This window comes from Dryobates pubescens, chromosome 3 (assembly GCF_014839835.1).
Source record: "Dryobates pubescens isolate bDryPub1 chromosome 3, bDryPub1.pri, whole genome shotgun sequence".
NCBI classification, from domain to species: domain Eukaryota; kingdom Metazoa; phylum Chordata; class Aves; order Piciformes; family Picidae; genus Dryobates; species Dryobates pubescens.
The window spans coordinates 36,032,994-36,047,279 of record NC_071614.1 but is presented as its reverse complement, the minus strand read 5'-3'; the positions used below and the strand labels follow the sequence as shown (position 1 = coordinate 36,047,279).

Below are 14,286 nucleotides of genomic sequence, written 5' to 3'. Positions count from 1 at the left end.
CTCCCGCGCTCTTCCCCACGGGCCCAGCGCGACCGCGGGGGGGGGCAGCCGGGTTGCGTTGTCCGGTGAACCGAGGCAGCGGCAGGACGCGAGTAGAGGAGCGGTGCCAACCGGGGCTGGCGGGGAGCCGCAGCCGCTCCTCCGTACCGGTCAATGCTTTCTCCCGTCCGTCGGCAGACCGGGACGGCCTTCCATTGCCTCTGCCTGCAGATCCTGGCCAGAGGCTGCCGGAGGGAGGGCACCCTGCAGTGTCGCCCAGAAGGACGAGGGAGCCCAACCGCGGGCACCAGCAGGACGGGGGAAGGCTCCAGCCTCACCAGCCAGCCCTGGCTAGCCCCACTCCTCCCTCTATAGTCACCCCCGCACCGAAACAAAAAAACAAAAAAAAAAACCAAAAAAACAACCAACCACACACACAAAAAAAGGCGACAAATAAAATGGTGGTATAGATGGAAGGTTGGAAGGTTTAAAGGAATCTTAGCACAGACCGCAAAGGGAACCGTCCTCCCGAAGAAACAGCCGGGAGCTAGGTGAGAGGAGGCAGGGGCTATAACGGGGACAGGTGCTCAGCTGCAAGCATCCTCCCGCCCTTTTCTCACTCACACACACGCACTCCCATCTCTCTCCCAGCATGAAAAAACGCAAGGCTAATGAGAGGCGAAGTGAATAATGGGGAAGTTGTTGTCTCCAGCGATGAGGCAAGTGATGGGGCTGAGGCCAGCGCTGAAGTTGTATAACCCAATTCTCCACCGTCACCCCCCTCATTTCTCCTCCCTCCCCCACACTGATTTTAAGGAGAAATCCAATAGGAGGTGGGAGACGCTCCCCACCACATGCCGAGCAGAAAGGAGCCAGCCCTCTTCCCTCCTGCACGGGCAGGCAGCTGGCGGAGGGGGACCCCGGCGCAGCATCCCCGCCCCCGCGTAACTTGAGGGGAGCGGAGCCGGCTGAAGGCAGGCGGGGGAGGCTCTCCGCGGCCACCCACTCCGTGCTCCCCCCCCGAGCAGGCAAAAGCCGGGGAAGCGGGAAGAGGAGAGAGCCAAACTTGCCAGCCCGGGGACTGTCCCTCACACGGCAACGAGACCCGTTCGTGTGCGCGCGGAGAGCGAAGTGTTCCCAAACTCCGGCGCTGCCCAGGCGGCTGGATGCGCACGGGTCCTCTTCCCAGCGCCGCAGCGGCTCCTGCTGCTGCCCAACTCCAGGGAGCTGGTTTCTCCCGGGGAAAGTGGCCGGCCGGGAGCCGAGCCCTCGGGGAACAGCGGCGGACCTAGCGGGAGGTGGTGAGGCAGGGGTAAGGGAGACCGGGCTCGGGGAGCCTGCTGCTTCCCGGAGCAGACGAAGCGAGGGAGAGAGCTCAGCTGAGCGGTAGCGGATTAGCTGGGGTGGATGGAGAGAAAAGGGGAGAATCAAGTGCCACAGCCACAGCCTACACGAATTCAGTGCAAGAAACCCAAATCTTACCCTGAGCTGCAGTGAGGAGCCCCGCGCAGAAAACCAGCAGAGACTTGAATTTCCTCCACGCAGTCATGTCTGCAGTTATTACACACACACACTCTCTCACGCAAAACCCCCGGTGGCTCTTCCAGGCTGCGACCGTGTCCTCGGAGCGGCGGCGGGGCTAAGGAGAGCGGCGGCGGAGCAGCACGGGGCGAGGAGAGGCGGGGAGCAGCGCTTCGGGTCCCGAGCGCCGCGCAGCGGCCGGCGCCTCCTGCAGGACTGCGCGGGCGGCCGGCTCCGCTCTGCTCATAGCATCAGCCTCGCGCCGCGCCGGGGATGCGCCGGGCAGCGCCCGCGGAACCCCGGCGCCGCCGGCCCGCCGCCCGCCCAGGGGAGGGAGGGAAGGAGAGAGGGAGGGGAGGCACGCCCGGTGCCGCGGGCAGCGCCGCATCCACGGCCGCCGGCGGGGAGAGCCGGGCAGCAGCGGCAGGAGAGGGATGCGGGGAGTGCGAGGAAGAGGAGGTGGAGGAGGAGGAGAAGAGGAGAGGGAGGGATCGCGGCGAGAACAGCGCAGGCAGCGCAGAGGAGCGGCTGCCAGCCACACGAGAAGCCGTCGCCACCGGACTCAACCATCACTTCCCACGGAGAGGGGAAGCGGCCGGCGCTGCGCAGCCGGCGCACGCCAAGCCCGCATCCTCTCCGCTCCACTGGCCGGCCCCCGCACGACACCACCACCACCCTTTTCCCCGGAGCGGCCGCAGCCTCCCTCTCTCCTCTCCGGTCGCGGCCCTGGGAGGCTGCTGATGACCCTGCTAAAGCGCCCGAGAGCAGAAGGCTTTCCCCTGGGCCATTGCCCCCCCGGCGCAGGGAAGGGTGGCGACCCCAGGGCTACACCTGCCCGGGGTATCTTTTGCTGCAGGGCCCTGAAGCCCCGTCCCCTTGTTCTGCCCGTAGCTGGGCTGCGGCTCCTCCACCCACATGCGGGGTGTGAGTGGCGCGTGTGCTGGGGTGCGGATCCCTAGCCCTAGGTGAAACTCCCAGCTGCTTTGGTCCCAGCTCGGGAGAGAGAAAGGCTTTCAGGTCCAAAATGTTCCATACTTGTTCCTTCCACGCTGCTCATCAGATCAAACTGGTTCCTCAGGGGAAGGAGGGGAACCAACACCTCCCTGAGGAAGACTGCTTTGCCTTTATGTTGCCTTTCCCGATGACTCCTGTTGCCAAGAGGCATTTCTGCCATTATCTATCATTTCCAAAACAAAACACCAAACCTAGAAACACCTAGAAATCAGGCATGGTAGTGTGCAGACAAAGGCTTCCCCATCTGACCATGCACTGACCATCACCGCACTGAACCCAGAAGAGCTGATTCCCTGAGCCTGAGGGAAAGGAAATGGTGACCCAAAGTTGGCCTGTCACAGGTCCCCATACTCCCATGGCTCTGGCAGGTGATGCCCTTTGTCAAAAAGGATTTCATGCCAGGCCCATCTGAAAAGGGATGACAAAAGTGTGCTCAAATCCCACTTTTGATCCGGACAGAATTGGACAGATTGCCACCACTGTGTACTGGCCCTAACTCATAATTAATGCATGCCTATGTCCGTAATTAAAATACAAAGGCTTAGAGGAAGGGAAGACAGAAATGCGAATACCTTTGGAAAGGTATTCAAGGTTGCAGTTATTCACTTAGGCTGAGTTTTCTTTCGTGGTGAAATATGCAAAGTTGTTTTCTCATTATAAGTTGCAAGGAGGTGGTGAACGGGCACCGAACGAGGTAGGCTGACTTTGTAATAAGCTTGTATTTATGTATAAACCTTGCGGTTCTCATTCAAAAAAAAAAAAAAAAAAAAAAAAAAAAAAGCCGATAAAGACGTGGCATTGCTGCCATCTCGTGGCAAGCGTTCCCTCCGTGTCCGCACGCTGCCATCACTACCCTGTCCTGCCTATCCGCACCCCCCCCGCCCCCGACAGTTCCCAAACCCACTGCGCTCCGTAGCACGTCCCGAACACTTCCAGAGGATGGATCCAGTGTAATTTGTTATTCGTATTTTAAAAACCACCTCAGGAACTCATTTTTTCATTCCTAAAAGTACAGAGATGTTAATACTTGTCTGCACCGGATGTCATGTAGCCAAGCTGGGCAGAATTCCCCAGTCACAGCAGCTCAGACTCTTCATGTACATCCCTCCACTTACTCCTTGTCAACAGTCTGGGGACAGTTTGGTAATGATTGTGAGAAAGACAGGTCACCAGTCTTAAGCTGAGGCTCATCCTTTTTGGCCTACAGGAGTCTGAAGATTAGATTTTTAAAACAAGGAGCTTTCTGCAGTGCACCTGACCCAAAACACCAGTCAGTTTTTGTTTTCTTTCGTTGTATTGTCAGCTCAGTTGGAATAGTTTAAAAGCCATTTATTGCTAAAAGTCTATTTATTGCTGTCTGATTCTAGTTGAAAACAGTAATGGCTGTACCATTTCTTGCTGTGCTGTTTAAGTAAGCACTTCTAATTTGAGAAGTTGCTGTTTAACCCTGCTCACAGCACATTCTGCAGAAGCTCCAGTATGATATAGTATGTGCTTTCTTAGTCTTGACTCACCAGGGTTAGATTTACTATTTCCTGAGGCTTGCTGTTCTTCTGAGGATTTTCTGGGCTTTACTGAGCTTTTGGGACTTGGTTCCTCCTCTACTGAGCTAAACAAGTGGTAATTTCTTCCCATCATAGAATCTAGATAAGGCCTTCTCTCCTTTTTTACCTCCTATGACAATAAGCCATATGCTTAAACATTTTTGGCCTTTACCACATTATCACTTGCCCCTGTGTTAGTGCCTTAATGAAATAAACAGGACTGCACAGACACCACAACTAACATTTCAGGATTTCTACATACTCAGGTAGCTGTCACAGTAGCTTTTACAAGCCCTGCATGAGTCAAAAAGTTTTGCCAAACCCAAAAGTGCTAGATGATGGCTGTGGATGGCTTGCCATTCCAGCAGGAACCTCCACCAATCTGACTCAAGCTCAGCATGGAACTGCTATACTTAAACCAAATAGTTACAGATGATGATCTAATCTAATGACTGTCATCTCTCTATTGTATTTTAAGTACCTAATGTACTACTATAAAATCTCTGAATTTATGAGTCTGAACAGAGGAAATATTTCTTTCTGTTCCAAATAGAAGGTATGGAAGAATGTGTATGTCAAGACTGTTTATGTGAATTCAGGTGATCTAAAACTAACTTGACAGGGATTTTTTTTTTAATTGAGCGCTTGTCCTTTTGCTTCCTTATGCCATATGAAGAAGGTCTGAAGGGTTAGAGTTCCTCATTTCACTTTTCATCTTGTTACATTAATAATTTTGAATGCATGTTTCTCTGTTGTTGCTTTCTGGAGGAAGGAGCATCCCTTTGTAAGGTACAGGAATTTGTGCAAGTCAAAGCAAAACTACCAATTCAGAACATAGCTGGAAATGTACTATATATTCATTAAAAAGGAATGCTTGGGGGAATCCATAACCAGAATTTGTACTTGCCAATGGAGACAGAAGGCAGTAGCTTTCTGCCAGAAGGTTATAGTGAAGCCTTAAGCTAAAAAAATGTGAAAGTTTAAAAATTCAAAGTAGTATGATGGGGAAAAAATAACCTATAAGAGAAATCTTCTGCAGAACACAGATTTAGTGTGAGGAATTCAGAAAGGAGAAGTCTTACCCATGAGCAACTTTGCCTTTTTTTTTTGTCTTTTTTTTTTGTGTCTTTCTTTTTTTTTTTTTTTTTGTCATATAAGCTTTTCAGTTGTTATCAAAATAAGAGCTCAGAGTTCCAAATACTCTCACTTAATACATTCTCTTTTGAATAGTTCAGTTTTCAGACATGAAACCTTTAATGACTTCTTTAGTTGCATTAGTCTTCCAGGCTGGAACAATAAAAGATGTTTGTATGTACATATGTTCCTAACTCAAATTTCTTATACCATAAAGAACAGAAAGGAGACCATGCCACCCACAGACTGTCTACAGTTAGAAATATTGTTGCTTGGGTTCAAGTTTTGCTCTCCTTCTTTCTGTAGTAATGTTCTGTCCAAACTAGAAGTTTCTCATGTGAGATTGACAATAATGACTACAGCTACCTCAACTACAGCTGCAACATCAGCTACAACTACATCATTGTTGAATAGAAGAATAGAATAGAAAAGAAAAGAATAGAATAGAATAGAATAGAATAGAATAGAATAGAACAGAATAGAATAGAATAGAACAGAATAGAATAGAATTCCATTCCATTCAATTCCATTCCATTCCATTCCATTCCATTCCATTCAATTCAATTTGATTCAATTCAACTCAATTAAATTCATAGAATCATAGAATCATAGAATCAATAAGGTTGGAAAAGACCTCAAAGATCATCAAGTCCAACCTGTCACCCAAGACCTCATGACCACTAGACCATGGCACCATTCAATTCAATTCACCAGGTTAAAAAAGACCTTTGAGTCCAACCTATCATCAACCTATCTAATCAACTAAACCATGGCACCAAGCACCCCATCCAGTCTCTTCTTAAACACCTCCAGGGACAGTGACCCCACCACCTCCCTGGGCAGCCCATTCCAATGGCAAATCATTCTTTCTGTGAAGAACTTCTTCCTCACCTCGAGCCTAAACCTCCCCTGGTGCAGCTTGAGACTGTCTTCTTGTTCTGGTGCTGGATGCCTGGGAGAAGAGACCAACCCCCACCTGGCTATAACCTCCCTTCAGGTACTTGTAGATAGCAAGAAGGTCTCCCCTGAGTCCCCTCTTCTCCAGGCTAAGCAACCCCAGCTCCCTCAGCCTCTCCTCACAGGGCTTGTGCTCCAAACCCCTCACCACATTTGTTACCCTTCTCTGGACACATTCCAGCAACTCAACATCTTTCCTAAACTGAGTGGCCTAGAACTGTTAGAATACATAGAATACATAGAATAAACCAGGTTGGAAGAGACCTTCAAGATCATCGCGTCCAACCCATCAACCAATCCAACTCCGCCCAAGCAACTAACCCACAGCACCAAGTACCCCGTCAAGTCTTCTCCTAAAAACCTCCAGTGATGGCGACTCCACCACCTCCCCAGGCAGCCCATTCCAATGTGCAATCACTCTTTCTGTATAGAACTTTTTTCTAACATCCAGCCTGTATCTCCCCTGGCGCAGCCTGAGACTGTGTCCTCTTGTTCTGGTACTGCTTGCCTGGGAGAAGAGACCAACATCCGTCTGTCTACAACCTCCCTTCAGGTAGTTGTAGAGAGTAATAAGGTCACCCCTCAGTCTCCTCTTCTCCAGGCTAAGCAACCCCAGCTCCCTCAGCCTCTCCTCATAGGGCTTATGTTCCAAACCCCTCACCAACTTTGTTGCTCTTCTCTGGACTCGTTCCAGCAAGTCAACATCCTTCCTAAACTGAGGGGCCCAGAACTGGACACAGTACTCGAGGTGCGGCCTAACCAGTGCAGTGTACAGGGGCAGAATGACCTCCCTGCTCCTGCTGGCCACACTGTTCCTGATGCAGGCCAGGATGCCATTGGCCCTCTTAGCTGCCTGGGCACACTGCAGGCTCATGTTCAGTCTACCGTCGACCAGCACCCCCAGGTCCCTCTCAGCCTGACTGCTCTCCAGCCACTCTGACCCCAGCCTGTAGCTCTGCATGGGGTTGCTGTGGCCAATGTGCAGAACCCGGCACTTGGATGTGTTAAATCTCATGCCGTTGGACTCTGCCCATCTGTCCAGCCTGTCGAGGTCCCTCTGCAGAGCCTCTCTACCCTCCAGCAGATCAACTCCTGCCCCCAGCTTGGTGTCGTCAGCAAATTTACTGATGATGGACTCGATGCCCTCGTCCAGATCATCAATAAAGATGTTAAAGAGCAAGGGGCCCAGCACTGATCCCTGGGGCACACCACTGGTGACTGGCTGCCAGCTGGATGTGGCACCATTCACTACCACTCTCTGGGCTCGGCCCTCCAGCCAGTTCCTAACCCATCTCAGTGTGCTCCCATCCAAGCCATGGGCTGACAGCTTGGCCAGGAGTTTGCTATGGGGAACGGTGTCAAAGGCCTTGCTGAGGTCCAGGTAGACTACATCCACAGGCCTCCCCACATCCACCAGGCGGGTCACCTGATCATAGAAGGAGATCAGGTTGGTCAGGCAGGACCTGCCCTTCCTAAACCCATGCTGGCTGGGCCTGATCCCTTGGCCATCCTCTAAGTGTTGCGTGATTGCACTCAGGATGACCTGTTCCATAATCTTTCCTGGCACTGAGGTCAGGCTGACAGGCCTGTAATTCCCTGGCTCATCCAACCGGCCCTTCTTGTGGATGGGTACCACATTGGCCAGCTTCCAGTCAGCTGGGATCTCTCCAGTGAGCCAGGACTGATGAAAAATAATGGAGAGTGGCTTGGCCAGCTCATCTGCCAGCTCTCTCAGCACCTTAGGATGGATCCCATCTGGTCCCATGGACTTGTGGGGGTCCAAGCTGCTGAGGAGAGCTCCTATCACTTGCTCATGGAACACAGGGAAACCATGCAGCTCCCTGGCTCCCTCTGCCAGTTCTGCAGGCCAGCTGTCTGGTAGACGTTCTTTCCAGCTAGTAAAAACTGAGGTAAAGAAGGTGTTAAGTACCTCTGCCTTTTCCTCATCCTGTGTTACAACATTTCCTTCCATGTCAACCAAGGAGTGGAGGTTGTCCCTGCCCTTCCTCTTGCTATTAATATATTTATAGAAGGACTTTTTGTTGTCCTTCACATCAGAGGCCAGTTTAAGTTCCAAATATGCTTTTGCCTCCCTAATTTTCCTCCTACATGCCCTAGCAACCTCTTTAAACATTCCATGGGTTGCCTCACCTTTCTTCCAAAGATTATACACCCTCTTTTTTTCCCTTAGTTCAATTAAAAGTTCATTACACAGCCAGGCTGGCCGTCTGCCCCGGCGGCTCCTCTTCCGGCACATTGGCACAGCCTGCTCCTGAGCCTTCATCAGCTCTTTCTTGAAGCAGGTCCAGCCCTCCTGGACCCCTTTATTTTTAAGGGCTTTCTCCCAAGGAACCCTCTGAATTATTTCCTTGAGCAACCTGAAGTCTGCCCTCCGGAAGTCCAGAGTGGAGGTCTTCTTGCTGGCCCTCTTAGCTTGACTGAATACTGAAAATTCTATTATTTCATGGTCACTGGCCCCTAAACAGCCTCCGACCACCACATCACCCACCACTGGACACAGGACTCAAGGTGTGGCCTAACCAGTGCAGTGTACAGGGGCACAATGACCTCCCTGCTCCTGCTGGCCACACTGTTTCTGATGCAGGCCAGGATGCCATTGGCCTTCTTGGCCACCTGCGCACACTGCGGGCTCACATTCAGCCTAATATCAACCAGTACTCCCCAGGTCCCTTTCTGCCTGGCCACTCTCCAGCCACTCCTACCCCAGCCTGTAGCACTGTATAGGGTTGTTGTGGCCAATGTGTAGAACCTGGCACTTAGATGTGTCAAATCTCATGGCCTTGGACTCTGCCTATCTGTCTAGCCTGTCAAGGTCCCTCTGCAGAGCTCTCCTATCCTCTAACAGATCAACACCTGTCTCCAGCTTGGTGTCCTCTGGAAATTGCAGTGTGCCCAGGCAGCCAGGAGGGCCAATGGCATCCTGGCCTGCATCAGGAACAGTGTGGCCAGCAGGAGCAGGGAGGTCATTCTGCCCCTGTACACTGCACTGGTTAGGCCGCACCTTGAGTACTGTGTCCAGTTCTGGGCTCCTCAGTTTAGGAAGCATGTTGACTTGCTGGAAGTGTGTCCAGAGAAGGGCGACAAGGTTGGTGAGGGGCTTGGATCACAAGCCCTATGAGGAGAGATTGAGGGAGCTGGGATTGCTTAGCCTGAAGAAGAGGAGGCTCAGGGGAGACCTTATTGCTGTCTACAACCTCCTGAAGGGAGGTTGTAGCCAGGTGGGGGTTAGTCTCTTCTCCCAGGCAACCAGTACCGGAACAAGAGGACACAGTCTCAGGCTGTGCCAGGGGAGGTTTAGGCTGGAGGTTAGGAGGAAGTTTTACACAGAGAGTGATTGCCCATTGGAATGGGCTGCCTGAGGAGGTGGTGGGGTCGCCATCTCTGGGGGTGTTCAGGACGAGGCTTGACAGGATGCTTGGTTGCGTGGTTTAGTTGATTAGGTGGTGTTGGATGATAGGTTGGACACGATGATCTTGAAGGTCTCTTCCAACCTGGTTTATTCTATTCTATTCTATTCTATTCTATTCTATTCTATTCTATTCTATTCTATTCTATTCTATTCTAAATTTACTGTTGATGGACTCAATCCCCTCATCCAGATCATCAATAAAGATATTAAAGAGCATGGGGCCCAGCACTGATCACTGGGGGACACCACTAGTGACTGGCTGCCAGCTGGATGTGGCACCATTCACTACCACTCACTGGGCCTCCAACCAGGCAAAGAAGGTGTTACGTACCTCTGCCTTTTCATCATCTTTTGTTACTATGTTCCCCTCCATGTCCACCAAGGAATGGAGGTTGTCCTTGCCCCTCCTCTTGCTATTAATATATTTGTAGAAGGACTTTTTGTTGTCCTTCACAGCAGTGGCCAGTCTAAGCTCTAAATGGGCTTTTGCCTCTTTAATTTTCTTCCTGCATGACATATCAATGTCCTTAAACGTTTCATGGGTTACCTCTCCTTCCTTCCAAAGATGATACACCCTCTTTTGTACCTTTAATTTGCTCAGAAGTTCATTGCCCATCCAGGCTGGCCTTCTACCCTGGCGGCTCATCTTCCAGCACATTGGCACAGCCTGTTCCTGTGCCTTCAAGAATTCTTTCTTGAAGTAGGTCCAGCCCTCCTGGACCCCTTTGTTTTTAAGGGTTGTTTCTCAAGGTACCTTCTGAATTAGTCCCTTGAGTAACCTGAAGTCCACCCTCAAGGGCAGGCTGCAGCACACTGTTTCTTTTCTAACCACCTATTCCAATCCCATCTGTCCTTAAGGTGACATTAATAATTGATGTTAGGGAAATGAGACTTCTGAAAGACATTTCTGCCTTTGAGGGAAGGTGAGATTTGTAGGTAGTAGCCTTCATGGTGCTTGTAAGACACAACACCAAGGTCATTCCTCTTAGGTACTGTTGCTCAGATAATTTTGGTTTTGCAAGGTTAACTAGAAGAAAAGGTAACTTTGCTGAATAAGTTCAAAGAAAACAGGTGATTTATTTTATATTTAAGCATAAGGAGATTCTGCGAAGCATGAGGTATGCTATGGATGAAAATTTAAACCAGTCTATGAGCATGCAGGTAACAGGAGGTAGCATTACGGTCTAAACAGAGAAGTCAGTCAGTATGTTGACAATGAGTACAGTGTGACAGTATCAGCAAGCTTTGAGAATGAAAAGTCATAACTCCTGTCAGATAAGAGAGATAAGGAAGAACCAGTGGAGGGAAGCAAAGAATAGCTCAGAAAACAATCTTCTTGGCAGCAATATGATTGAACATGAGAAGGGCATGACTGCATTTGTCAAAGCTGTAAAGGTACTGATGTTACTGAGACAGAAGATTGTAGAGAATTTGGCCATACCTTTCAAGGATGGCTCCATACTCATGTGTACTGAAAGTCTGAGATAGTGACTCCTAGTTACTTCACTTCAGCTTTCTTACCTAAGAGTGACCATGGTGCTGTGTGATGCATAGCTATGCAGTGTCTTAATTATGAGTGCATACTGACTGTGTTAACATAGTGCTTGGTTTAGCATCTAGTGAACTGGCGTAACCTGAGCTATCATGGCTCTCCCATACTGTTTTTTAAGCTTTTGCTAAGAGTTATGCTTCAACCTGGCTGTCTTTGTGCGGTTTCCTCATAATAAGCTATACATTTCATTTAGTCTCAAAACCCATTAACAGAAACTAAGGATTTTTTGTGTATGAAAGAAGGCTTATATTAGAATATTATATTTTGAGCTGACTGACTAAGAACGAAAGGTTTAATGTATGGGAAAAGATAAGCTGTCTGTTGTACTTATGATGAGTTGGAGACGATGGCTACATATGCTTGAGGAGATGTCAGAAAGGCAAACAGAGATTTCAGTTTGGACATAAGGAGATATGCCTGGAGTGGACCAGTGAGTCATTACCAAACAGATGGCTGTTGAATTTGTATTTGCTGATGAGATCATACATAAACAAGGTGTAAAGTGAAGACAGAAGGAAAGCAAGGACAGAAATCCCACACAGTGATTTGAAGAGTGGATGAGAGCTTCTCAAGTATAACACCTTGATAATTAGGTGAAGAGAGGAAATATTCTAAGAAAAGCTCTGTGTCTGGTCTGAGTGGATGACAATGATGCCCTCATGTCCTTAAAAATTTTAGGGTGAATAGTTTTGTATGTCCTGGAGAAGATACAAACTAAGTCAGAGGAAACAAGTTTCTTGAAAGGGATTTCTGAGAGTGATATAGTAAGAACTCTCACGTTCCTCTCATGTTCTTATTCTTCTGTCATGAAAAATGAACTGAACGCTGAGAGTTGAAAGTGAAATAATGGGAAACATAGGTTAAGAAATGCTATTTATAACATGGAAAAGACTAAGTTGTAACTAAATTGAGGGGTAAATTGTCAGAAAAAAAGACAAGACAACAGGGGTACAGGTCATGAGAAAAACTGAGAAATTATAATACTGACCATGAGAGAAATCAAATGGCTGTGTAGAATAGAGGCACTGAAACAGCTACATGAGCTAAATAAGGCAAGCCAAGAAGAACATTTTGAAAGCATGGTAAACAAAAAGAAAAAAGAAAAAAGAGTGAATATTTAAAGGAGGGGGGGAAAGGGGAGCAAAGCTAAAGCAAAGACAATTTCAAGCAGTTCTTCAAAAACAGTTGATAAGCATCTCTTCTAGCTATCTTACATGAGATTCTTACTCCTTATAAGATATTTGAGATCTTTAAGATCTAAAACATCATCATGATGAAGGATATATCATATAGAGAGAGCAAAATATGTTGCAATAAAATAATCAGGCATATCAACAACAACAGTCAAGTGTCTTGCATGTCCTTTTTTGACACACCTTAAGATTGCTTGTTTGGACATAATATCTGCTGGATTGCCAGATGAAAGAAATTTTAAAGACAAAATCAATCCTTCTACCCTGACATTGAATTTTTAACTTAGATTTTAATAACAGAGTCTTCTCAACAAGTGCTGAAATGTGTTATAGGAAAACAAGGAGAATGTATAGATAACCAGCTGCTCTAACATCAGTGCTTTAAAAATAATCACTATCAAAAAATTACACATAGACTCGAAGTCTTGGCTGAAGTAACTTGATTTCTAGAGATATATTCATTTTGGCAGGTACTCCAAGAAATAAGATACTATGTCTCATACTCACTGAACATTTTTGGGTACATTTTGCCCAGTTGTAAGAAAAAGGTACTGCAGTAAAAACAAAGGGGCTTGCTGCAGGGTATTTATCAGGAACCTATTGCTGCAGTTTTCTGAGTTCTGATGGTAGGCAAAATGGTTGTGCTAAACTGGAAAGCAATAATGACAGCAGTCTCAGTGGAACATCTGGGATATGAATACACTTGTGAAGCAAACATATATGTTCTCAGTAGATGTTGCAGAAATAACTTCCACTACACCTGATCCTATTTCTTCAAAGTAGATGCATTACACCTACATATCTTGAAGTCCTATCCACAGTTCAGGGATCTTCCCATGCAAGAAGCAAGCAATCTGTGCAGGCCTGCAGAGGGGCACTAACTTCTTCCTGGATTTCACAGTTCTGTTGATTGGAAAAAGAATTTGATGATCTGGCTTAAGAAAACAACTTGACAAAGTAAGTTTTAAAATTACCAAAGCATCTCCAAAATTATTCCTTATGTGCTTTTTCATTTATGTGGTAAATCCTATTTCCGTCTAATTCCTATTTCCATCTCACAACGTGGCTGCACAGAGGAGTTATGGCATCATGAACTAGGGTGTGTACATGCAGATAGACTAAAGTGATTTCTTCCCATGTACATGTTCTAACCCTTCATTAAAGAAAAAATAGACTTATTCCACTTCCTCAAACACAAACAGCCTCACAATTACTGCAAAGTAATAGAGCACACATGAACGCTTACTGCAATTGTCCAGCAAAGCCGTTGCTTACTGGGAACCTGAGCTAAGTACCAGCTTTTCCATTGACTTTGGTGACGACAGGATCATGTCCTATACACATAACAAGACTAGAACCTTGACTGAGTGAGCAGGCACAAAATGAAATTTATCACATGCATTCAACTTTCAGTTGCAAAGCACCATTACTCCTAACAGCTATGCATAAGCATGGGACAAGAACAATCTACTGATAGAATTCTGTACCTGTAAAGGAAGAATTTAATTCATCCTTCCATCAGTAGTCCATTATCAAGTCAATAATCTTTCCCTCCACAGGAAAAAGTCCAAAGGACCCATCACCAGATTGTAGTGATTACAAAACGATTATGTAGTCTCATTTCTCTACTTACATATTGACCAAGCCAGACGGGGGATCAACTAAATCTTTGAAATGCAAACATCGCTAGAGTTGACCCATCAGCACAACCTCAATTATCTTTCCAGATACTGGGTGGCCTGACGCTGGACAGTAATTTGCTCTGCTAATATCATCCAAAGATGAGGTTTTGAGCAAGCTCTTAACTGCTGCTTAAGTAAAACTGGCAAAATGCCCTTCTGAGAAGAGGCATTAATGATCTTCATCAATAATGAGCTTAAGTGTCTTTCCACTTGCTTTAACCAGCCATGAATTTTTCATTTGGAAAGAAGGCAGAACCACATTCTCTCTTCATGCATGAAA

At 47.6% G+C, this 14,286-nt stretch overlaps 1 protein-coding gene across 1 annotated transcript in view; it reads right to left on the bottom strand.

Moving 5' to 3' along the window:
- The window catches only part of CSMD1 (CUB and Sushi multiple domains 1), a 963,767-nt gene extending 962,150 nt beyond the window's left edge, over positions 1-1,617 (bottom strand). Inside the window, exon 1 of the mRNA XM_054179968.1 lies at positions 1,462-1,617. Coding sequence (XP_054035943.1) covers positions 1,462-1,528 — 67 coding nt within the window. The 5' untranslated portion in view covers positions 1,529-1,617. The remainder of the gene's footprint in view (positions 1-1,461) is intronic.
- Between the last annotated feature and the right edge of the window lie 12,669 nt (positions 1,618-14,286).